Consider the following 11,187-nt stretch of genomic DNA (forward strand, 5'->3'; position numbering starts at 1 on the left):
TACAACATACTAAATCGAAATTATGACAGACAATTATGACTAAATTATAATAATGAGTAATTATGAGATTAAAAAGTCGGTTTCTGTCATAATTCTGGCAATGTAATAATTGACTTTTTTTTAAAATCATAATTTCGAGATTTTGTCATATTTTCGACTTAGTATTTCACAGTTTCTACTTTTTATGTCATAATTATGACTTTCCAGTCATAATTTCGATTTTTCATCTGACAAAAATGACAGTATGTAGTATTTTTCCTAATTTGGCGGAAATGGGCTACACTTTTGGTTCAGGTGGTCTATGATGTTTTTACCACAGTCACGCCTTCCCTCTTGCACAGAGATTGAGGGAATGGGTCATAAGTAACAATAAGTAACTGGATTCAACCTCTTGGTCAAACTCCTCTCGCTTGCACTTTTATCCAGATTTTGGGGTGTATTTATAAAGAAGACCGCAGAGGACGCTCTATTTCACTCTCACATCACATCACATGTACAGGCGGAAACCTTGCAAAGTGCGAAACTACGTGCAAGAACACCAAACATAGAGGAAAAGAGGACTGTTAAAAAGGTACGACAACACAAATGTCTTAATTTGCAGGCAACGTGACGATGTCCAACATACACTGTTTTCACAAAGTCGCGTGACTTCTTTATCACGTGGTTTTGTAGTTCAGCTCTTGCAGAAAACTACACAAAATGTGCTGATTTCGCCAGTTCTGATTGTTTTGTTGGTGTATCTACAAATGAAACATTGTGGCGGCGTCTGTCTTATGTTTAACGTTACCTCTCACACAATCTTATTTTGTTTTAAAATCAGTTTTTCAGAGAATTGGTTAGTTCTGGTGCAGTTTCCACTGTATTTATGACAGCTCGCTTGTAAACAAGCGTGTTACACGACGACAAATTGTGATTGAGCAATGATTCGTTTGTAACATACAGTACATGCTGCATAAAATGTGTCAGTTTTTCAAATTTTCATTTAACATGAATTATTTTCTATAGCTTTGTTAACACTGTATTATACAATCACTTGTTTTCACACATATTCATTCAAAGCTCATGATTTAATTGATTAAGGTTCTGCATTGATTATCCATACATGTATTTTTATAATACTAAATTGTTACACTTTATATTATTAATAAGTGTTTCACAAACATTTACTATCAGTTGCAGAGTTCAGGGGAAACCGGTTTGACAACAGTTCATTTTTGCAATTCCATTTGGTGCCACTAGTGGCGCAAAACATAGGCCTACAGATCAGTCATGTACACAAAATGAACAACATACGGAAGAGGATTAGGGCCAAGCAATAATAAAAAAAATAAAACCATATCGAGATTAAAGCTGTTAAATTTCAAGAAAAATGTCAAAATAAAATGTTGAGAATAAACTCGTTAAATTACGAGAAAAAAGTTGTTAAATTACCAGAACAAATTCGTTAAATTATGAGAAAAATGTTGTTAAATTTCGAGAAAAAAGTCGAGATAAAATGTTGAGAATAAACTCATTAAATTATGAGAATAAAGTCATTAAATTACGAGAAAAAAGTCGTTAAATTATGAGAACAAATTCTTAATTTAACGAATTTATTCTCGTAATTTAACGACTTTTTTCTCGTAATTTAATTCCTTTATTCTCAACATTTTATCTCGACTTTTTTCTCGAAATTTAACAAGTTTTTTTTCTCGTAATGTAACGAGTTTATTCTCAACATTTTATCTCGACTTTTTTCTCGAAATTTAACGAGTTTTTTCTCATAATTTAACGAGTTTATTCTCAACATTTTGTCTCGACTTTTTTCTCGAAATTTAATTTCTCATAATTTAACGAGTTTATTCTCAACATTTTATCTCGACTTTTTTCTCGAAATTTAACATGTTTTTTTCTCGTAATTTAACGAGTTTATTCTCAACATTTTATCTTGACTTTTTTCTCTAAATTTAATGAGTTTTTTCCTCGTAATTTAACGAGTTTATTCTCAACATTTTATCTTGACTTTTTTCTCGAAATTTAATGAGTTTTTTCCTCGTAATTTAACGAGTTTATTCTCAACATTTTATCTCGACTTTTTTCTCGAAATTTAATGAGTTTTTTCTCGTAATTTAACGAGTTTATTCTCAACATTTTATCTTGACTTTTTTCTCGAAATTTAACGTTTTTTTCTCGTAATTTAACGAGTTTATTTTCAACATTTTATCTTGACTTTTTTCTCGAAATTTAATGAGTTTTTTCCTCGTAATGAGTTTTTTCCTCGAGTTTATTCTCAACATTTTATCTCGACTTTTTTCTCTAAATTTAATGAGTTTTTTCCTCGTAATTTAACGAGTTTATTCTCAACATTTTATCTTGACTTTTTTCTCGAAATTTAATGAGTTTTTTCCTCGTAATTTAACGAGTTTATTCTCAACATTTTATCTCGACTTTTTTCTCGAAATTTAATGAGTTTTTTCTCGTAATTTAACGAGTTTATTCTCAACATTTTATCTTGACTTTTTTCTCGAAATTTAACGTTTTTTTCTCGTAATTTAACGAGTTTATTTTCAACATTTTATCTTGACTTTTTTCTCGAAATTTAATGAGTTTTTTCCTCGTAATGAGTTTTTTCCTCGAGTTTATTCTCAACATTTTATCTCGACTTTTTTCTCGAAATTTAATGAGTTTTTTCTCGTAATTTAACGAGTTTATTCTCAACATTTTATCTCGACTTTTTTCTCGAAATTTAACGAGTTTTTTTCTCATAATTTAACAAGTTTATTCTCAACATTTTATCTCGACTTTTTTCTCGAAATTTAATGATTTTTTTCTCGTAATTTAACGAGTTTATTCTCAACATTTTATCTCGACTTTTTTCTCGAAATTTAACGAGTTTTTTTCTCGTAATTTAACAAGTTTATTCTCAACATTTTGTCTCGACTTTTTTCTCGAAATTTAACGAGTTTTTTCTCGTAATTTAACGAGTTTATTCTCAACATTTTATCTCAACATTTTTCTCGAAATTTAAAAACTTTAATCTCGAGATGGTTTTATTTTTTTTATTATTGCTTGGCCCTAATCCTCTTCCGTACTCTTCCGTAATAACATGAGGGTTTGATTGATCTATTTTTTATTGTATTTTAAGTAATGACGTGTTATAATGTCATAATGGCTGATAAAGTTATGTGCTGAATTTACATGGACATCTGGAGTGTGTGCTAAAAGTGAGTGTAATCTACTGAAAATAGCTGAAATAAAGCTGCAAGATTAGTTTATTATTTGGCATGTGGCATTGTTCTGAACTTTGTCTTCCTTGATGTTTGCTTAATCAATCAGTGTCTAATGTAAAGGTTGTTTCAGGACATCATACACTTAAATGAACTATACTTATGTGCTTTAGGTCATGTCTTCCATAAAAGTCGAATGTGTTATCAAAGAAAAGAACGAAGTTGGTGAGAGTCCAGTCTGGGAGGAGAAGGACTCCTCTTTGTTGTATGTTGATATTACGGGTCGAAGGATCAGCCGGTGGAACTCTCTGACCAGTCAAATAGAAAGTATTTCCACAGGTAAGCCTGAAGATGTAAGTTTAGTGTGGGCTGCAATTTTAGTGAATGAACTTGGTGAAAATGCAACCAAAGTTAATACTCAGCTGCCACATTAAAAGTCATGTATTCAATGTTTTCAGCTTGCATTTTATTCAAAGATGCATTAGACGCTGATTCAAGTGGAATTCGCTTGTATCTATGTTATTGTACTTCATTCTGTGATGCCATATATTCTCTTTGCACAGAGCAATTTGTAGGTTCTGTGGTTCCACGGCAGGCAGGTGGTTACGTCATCGCGGAGGGAACTCGGTTTGCATTTGTTGACTGGGTAAAGCGTTCAATTACAGCTGCTGCCCATGTCAATGACAAGGAAAAACCAAACACCCGCTTCAATGATGGAAAAGTAGATCCAGCTGGCAGGTTTTTTGCAGGTACTGTATGAGAGAGATCACATTTTACTCTGTATATGTATGTAAAATATAAGACAGAGGTTTTTGTTTCTTCTGCTGAACACAGAAGAAGAATGTTGCTAACAAACCATTTCCGTTCCCACTGACTTCCATTGTATGAACAAAAAATGCAATGGAAATCAATGGGAACCAAAACTGTTTTGGATTCAACAGGATACAATATCTTCTTTTGTGTTCAGCTGAAGAAAGAAATTCAAATGGGTTTGGAGCAACATGAAGATGAATAAATGATGACAGAATTTTCATTTTTGGGTGAACTGTCTCTTTAATTCTGTAGAGTGAATAAGCCCATTTGAACTGTGCCATTCCCACTTCTCCTTTGCTGTGTCCAGGTACCATGTGTTCGGAAATGAAGCCTGACGTGATGGATGCGGCGCTGTACACCCTCCATCCTGACCACTCTGTTGTCCAGCAGTTTGGCCAAGTGCGCATCTCCAATGGTTTGGACTGGTCACTGGATCACCGCACCTTCTATTACATCGACAGTCTGGCGTTCATGGTGGAGGCCTTTGATTACAACATCCAGACTGGAGGGCTATGTAAGTTTGTTTTGCATTGGTTTGTGGTCTTGATGTAAAAAGTTTAAGTTTGTGTGGTTTTGTAAAATCAGTGTATTTTTTAAATTGTCTTTTTAAGCTAACCGCAGAATGGTTTACAAGATGGAGAAAGATGAAGGCATACCAGACGGGATGTGCATAGATACAGAGGGCAAACTGTGGGTTGCCTGCTTCAATGGAGGAAGAGTGCTGCGTATCGACCCACAAACAGGTGTGTGAGTTTGTACAATTGTATTAAATACTCGTATAAGTACCGTATAGCCCATGTAATTTTTTTTTAAATTCACATTTGAGGTATGACTGTGTGTATAATTTATGCTTTAGATCAAAATGTGAAAGTCTCCTGAAGTATGTTAACCTTAAAGCTGCAGTCCGTAGCTTTTTTTGGTTAAAAATTATCCAAAATCAATTTTTGAGCAAGTACATAACCAGCCAGTGTTCAAAATTATCTCCTTACCTTAGCCCGATTCACAACAGTAAGCTTGTAATGTTTTAAAATAAAATCGGTTTTAAAATAAAATCCGCAGGAAATTCGACCATGCTGCCGTTCGTCTTTGCGTCATTACGTCACGTCTGTAAACAGAAAGAAGGAGTCCCAGCTAGTAGGCTATATGGCATGTGGAGGATGCTGTGATGGATCATTTATAGCCTTTTCTCACAGCAGCTGCAATAATTAAACTTATCATTTTGATGGCGGATTGTAATCCAGAAAGGTCCAAATGACAATCATCAGTGACAACTGGAGATTCACCCGTAGTCAAAAGCAAAAGACTTCGGACTGCGGAGTGGCTACAGAAATTGAAATCTACAGGTAACACTAATACAGACTAAATACACATAGTCACGCAATGCCGATGTTGTTAACATTGACAATTTGAGAACAAAGAATAATAATAATATAATTTGCACGGTTTGACGTGATCCAAGCTAGACGATAGTTAGATTTAATCACCATTGCTAACGTGATTTATTGTAATGCTTTTTTTCTGTCGGAACAAAAGTGGCAGGTATTTTCTGGTGAAAATTCTTATTTTGGTCATACTTCCAAGACATAGAATCTGTGAAAGTACAGTATCCACACCGATGTGGTGACTGACAGCAAACATTAGATTCATAGGAGCCGTGTGGATGCACAACGCACGTAAGATGATAATACCGCAAATAACTGCAATTGCAGGTTTCAAACAGAGATGGTGACAAAGAGGCAAAACTTACGGTCTACAGCTTTAATTTACTCATAAATTGACCCATAAACCGAGTAGAAAATTCCATGAGCTCAGGTTCATGACACAAATATACAGTTCAAAAGTTTGAGTTCAATGTTTTCAATGATTTTATTCACAAAGGACACATTAAATTGATCAAAAGTGACAGTAAAGACATGTATACAGGTGCTGGTCATATAATTAGAATATCATCAAAAAGTTGATTTATTTCACTAATTCCATTCAAAAAGTGAAACTTGTATATTATATTCATTCATTACACACAGACTGATATATTTCAAATGTTTATTTCTTTTAATTTTGATGATTATAACTGACAACTAAGGAAAATCCCAAATTCAGTATCTCAGAAAATTAGAATATTACTTAAGACCAATACAAAGAAAGGATTTTTAGAAATCTTGGCCAACTGAAAAGTATGAACATGAAAAGTATGAGCATGTACAGCACTCAATACTTAGTTGGGGCTCCTTTTGCCTGAATTACTGCAGCAATGCGGCGTGGCATGGAGTCGATCAGTCTGTGGCACTGCTCAGGTGTTATGAGAGCCCAGGTTGCTCTGATAGTGGCCTTCAGCTCTTCTGCATTGTTGGGTCTGGCATATCGCATCTTCCTCTTCACAATAGCCCATAGATTTTCTATGGGGTTAAGGTCAGGTGAGTTTGCTGGCCAATTAAGAACAGGGATACCATGGTCCTTAAACCAGGTACTGGTAGCTTTGGCACTGTGTGCAGGTGCCAAGTCCTGTTGGAAAATGAAATCTGCATCTCCATAAAATTGGTCAGCAGCAGGAAGCATGAAGTGCTCTAAAACTTCCCGTTGACCTTGGACCTCAGAAAACACAGTGGACCAACACCAGCAGATGACATGGCACCCCAAACCATCACTGACTGTGGAAAAGGAAATGCAAAATTTACTTTCATCAGAGAACATAACTTTGGACCTCTCAGCAGCAGTCCAGTCCTTTTTGTCTTTAGACGCTTCTGACGCTGTCTGTTGTTCAAGAGTGGCTTGACACAAGGAATGCGACAGCTGAAACCCATGTCTTGCATACGTCTGTGCGTAGTGGTTCTTGAAGCACTGACTCCAGCTGCAGTCCACTCTTTGTGAATCTCCCCCACATTTTTGAATGGGTTTTGTTTCACAATCCTCTCCAGGGTGCGGTTATCCCTATTGCTTGTACACTTTTTTATACCACATCTTTTCCTTTCCTTCGCCTCTCTATTAATGTGCTTGGACACAGAGCTCTGTGAACAGCCAGCCTCTTTTGCGATGACCTTTTGTGTCTTGCCCTCCTTGTGCAAGGTGTCAATGGTCGTCTTTTGGACAACTGTCAAGTCAGCAGTCTTCCCCATGATTGTGTAGCCTACAGAACTAGACTGAGAGACCATTTAAAGGCCTTTGCAGGTGTTTTGAGTTAATTAGCTGATTAGAGTGTGGCACCAGGTGTCTTCAATATTGAACCTTTTCACAATATTCTTATTTTCTGAGATACAGAATTTGGGATTTTCCTTAGTTATCAGTTATAATCATCAAAATTAAAAGAAATAAACATTTGAAATATATCAGTCTGTGTGTAATGAATGAATATAATATACAAGTTTCACTTTTTGAATGGAATTAGTGAAATAAATCAACTTTTTGATGATATTCCAATTATATGACCAGCACCTGTAATTTTACAAAACATTTCTATTTCAAATAAATGCTGTTCTTTTGAACTTTATATTCATAAAATAATCCTTAAAAATGTATCATGGTTTCCACAAAAATATTAAGCAGTTTTACAACATTGATAATAATAAGAAATATTACTTGAACACCAAATAAGCATATTAGAGTACTGAAAATTCAGCTTTACCCTACCAGTACCCTATCAAATTACATTATAAAATATATTAAAAGAGAAAGCAGCTATTATAAATTGCAATAATATCTCACAATATTACTGTTTTTACTGTATTTTTTATCAAATAAATGCAGCCTTGATAAGCATGAGAGAACCGCCATAGCATCAGATGCAAATGCCATCATTTTTCCATCTCATAAATAATGGAAAAAAGAAAATACAGGTTAGAATATCTACTGTATAAAAAGAGACTCACAATTTTTACTTCTCTTCTGGGATTTAGAACTACAAACTGAACATCTCTATACTCACTACAGACTAGCGGTAAACAATCAAGAGCTTGCAAATGATTAACAGTCAACTGAATATAAATAGAACATGGAAATGAAAAACAAAGAACAGGTGTACATGTTCTGAGAAAGACTAGGCTTTTTTTGCCTGATCTTTCAGTAGTTAATGAACTTCCTCTCTCAGGCACACGGCTGCAGACAGTGAAACTACCAGCTGAGAAAACCACCTCATGCTGTTTTGGAGGGAAGGACTACACTGATCTGTACGTCACCTCAGCATATACAGGCATGGATTCAGATTCACTGGCTAAGCAACCTCAGGCCGGATGCACATTTAAGGTAGACGTCTCATTTCATATCATGCTCAAAGTGGCATGACATCACCTCTGACACATTATATTCTTTATTCTTACTCCAGGTGTCTGGTTTAGGAGTGAAGGGCATCCCACCATATTCATATACTGGATGAAAACAAAGGAAAAAGTGATGTTAATGAAAACATCATGATCATTTTGCTGTCACAATACTACAACAATGTTCTAATTGTGCAATCAGTGATATAACTTTATATAATATAGAAAGAGCTCATTTCAGATGATTTAGGGTCCATTCACACAGAATGTGTTTTGCATTCAACTGCGCTGCTTTTCCATTGTTTTTCTATGCAAACATGCGCAAAACAGACGTGTTTGACCATTGCGCTCGTGTCTTGTGTCTTTGACACAGTGTCTCGCGCATGACACGGTGTTCTAAAAACTTGGCGCTCAAGTAAAAGTTTAACTTTTTAAAAAATGCACATCCCCACTGACCTGCGCCTTGCATTAAGCCCAAAAACACGTTCTTAGATATAAGAAGCAGTTTGCCTAAATGACTAAAATTAAAGATGAAATTGCATGATTTATGTGAAATAATTTATTGTTTACATTAACTACACCAAGAGCAATCTGTGACTGTGCAAGTTTTAGGAAATGATTGCAAGTGATGAATTTTAATGAATGCTTGTAATGTATATTAACCATAAACTTGATGCTTGTTTAGCTGTGCTGCTGAAGGGAGGTACTGAATTAAGTCAAACAAGCATGATTTTAAAACGTTAGCTTTACGTTATAAACAAATGTCAAAATGACACACCATTCACAACCTATTTTACTTCCCAAATCTGTATTTCAGATTTGATTTTATCTACTGGGAACTGATTGGACTGGAAAAAGTAGTTGTTATATACCAGAATGGTGGTTGGATCCCAGAGGCTGGAAAGCTGAAAAGTCATTTCAGACCATGCATTAAGAGAATGAAAAGGGTGAATAGGGTCAGATTCATGTTGACTTTGAGGATACTAAATAAACCTACAGGTTTTGGTGCAAAGGTTGAATAGATTCATTTGTTTTGTTTGTTTTGCTGTATTTGTGAATAACCTGAAATTAAAAAAAAAACTGTTTCTAATTCAGTAAAAATATCTCTATATTTTTTTTGCCAAGAGTTTGAAGAGGACCTATTATGCTTGTTTACATTTTTAGTTTTACATTGTTGCTCTTTGAACATGAAAAAGGTGAAAAAGTTGCAAAGCACAAAGTCACTCCAAAGGGAGTTATTCTCTTATATTCTGAACGATTGGGAACGTGCACGTCACAATATCTTAATAAAAAAAATTAAGTTCTATACAATATGAATGTGTACAGTATAATTGTAATTCGGACATACCACATCCGCCATGCTGTCATTATCATGTGACCAATTACGTCACTTCACTGTCATTCACAAATACTCTCCTGTGGCCTCATGGGATAGTAAAGTGTGCATCGTATGCACACTTCAGAATCTCACCGGAAGTAGTAGCTCATCCGGGTACTTTTTGCCTAATCTTTTATGAGTACGTGTGAATTTGGACATACCTGTACTTTTTTATTTTGTCACACACTGTTTTTTGCCTACTATATAGTAGGGAAGAATGCAATTTCGGATGCAGAAAGGAACTAAACAGGGCTGCGTTGTAGCCTAAGCATTGTATGCCTAAGTTGATCGTAGAACAATTGCCACCAATGGTTTCTATGATCAGCATAGGCTTACAATGCTTTTGGGAAATGCCACACAGAGCACTACAGACAGACTGGTAAGAGAGATGCTGCAATATGTAAAATATGTGAAAAATAATGTTTTTTAACATTCAAGCATGAAAACCTATTCTAGTAGAACCCAAAAACAAAATCAAGACTTTGTAAAAGGGTATAATATTGCCTCTTTAAATTTTTGAGGATAAATAATTAAAACAAGCATGTAACATGTAGTTTATCATCATCCTTTCACTCTACCTATGACACAAATGGCACACTTTTGTACTATATACAGTATAAGACGAACAATAAAGAACAGATGCAGATAACCAGATTAAATACTTTTGATGATTATTGCATTATAATATTAGCCTAGAATAATAGAAATTACCACTGTGCTTTGGTGTTAACTTATAGATCAAGCTTCTTTTGAATATTCACTTTAATTTAATTCCCCTGAACAAGAACAGAATTGAGTTTGTTTGCTAATCGAATACAGCAGGCTTAATGGAAAATACCTTCCCCTATGAAAAACTGTAATGGTAACTTTTTCGAGTACTCAAATTGATTATTCAGATCCCAAGGAGGTCATTTCATACCTCAATAACAAGAAATGAATAGGCAGACCAGGTGAGTTAAGAGATGGCTTAAAAATACCTTACTTTTACTAAAAAGTCTGTTTAGTTTCAACAAAATGCTCCAAGAAATGTGAATTTAGTCCTTTACTCATAATGTGTCCAATGGAGAAGGAGAAGACCATGATGGCCTACCCTCTGACAAAGAAAGCATCAACATCGTTGCTGGAGGTTTTGAGCCTTGCTCAGGATATCATTCAGCTCAACAGTGCTGACCATGGGTCATGAGAGGGTCTTTGGAGTCAACGTGGGATCTCCTTCAAACAGTACAAGAAGAATCAGAATCTTCCCAGCTAACAAAAATATGTTCCAAGAACGTTTTTCTAACGTTCCCCTTAAAGGTGCTAAAGAGGATGTTTTGTTTTATACATTTTTGCAATATTACTTGAAACTGTCTTTATTAACTGATAAAAGACTATTTATTAGGTGCACTGAAAGTAATAATATTAATATACATCATCTGTGCACGAGGTAGGGCCTTAAAGACATCAGCCAATCGTTTACGCGATCATCGCGTAAACGATTGGCCCTCTGGCTTGTCAATCACTGCCATGACGATCCACGTGAGAGACGCGCGGCTGCGCG

The 11,187-nt window shown here is 35.1% G+C and overlaps 1 protein-coding gene across 1 annotated transcript; it reads left to right on the plus strand.

The window, feature by feature from the left end:
• The first annotated feature begins 415 nt into the window (after positions 1–415).
• Positions 416–9,370, plus strand: rgn (regucalcin). The gene is made up of 7 exons (XM_048200433.1): positions 416–571; positions 3,380–3,545; positions 3,770–3,955; positions 4,327–4,533; positions 4,631–4,762; positions 8,101–8,255; positions 8,335–9,370. Exons 2-7 carry the CDS (start codon positions 3,383–3,385, stop codon positions 8,383–8,385), a joined length of 894 nt encoding a protein of 297 aa, XP_048056390.1. The 5' UTR covers positions 416–571; positions 3,380–3,382; the 3' UTR covers positions 8,386–9,370.
• Positions 9,371–11,187: the final 1,817 nt, after the last annotated feature.

The sequence above is a fragment of the Megalobrama amblycephala genome, linkage group LG8 (assembly GCF_018812025.1).
Source record: "Megalobrama amblycephala isolate DHTTF-2021 linkage group LG8, ASM1881202v1, whole genome shotgun sequence".
Taxonomy (NCBI): domain Eukaryota; kingdom Metazoa; phylum Chordata; class Actinopteri; order Cypriniformes; family Xenocyprididae; genus Megalobrama; species Megalobrama amblycephala.

Bases quoted from the DNA above. Each gene is read 5' to 3' on its own strand.
- rgn (XM_048200433.1), top strand. From the start codon at position 3,383: ATGTCTTCCATAAAAGTCGAATGTGTTATCAAAGAAAAGAACGAAGTT. The intron at 3,546-3,769 runs GTAAGCCTGAAG...CTCTTTGCACAG, and splicing joins AATAGAAAGTATTTCCACAG to AGCAATTTGTAGGTTCTGTG. The intron at 4,763-8,100 runs GTGTGTGAGTTT...TTCCTCTCTCAG, and splicing joins GCGTATCGACCCACAAACAG to GCACACGGCTGCAGACAGTG.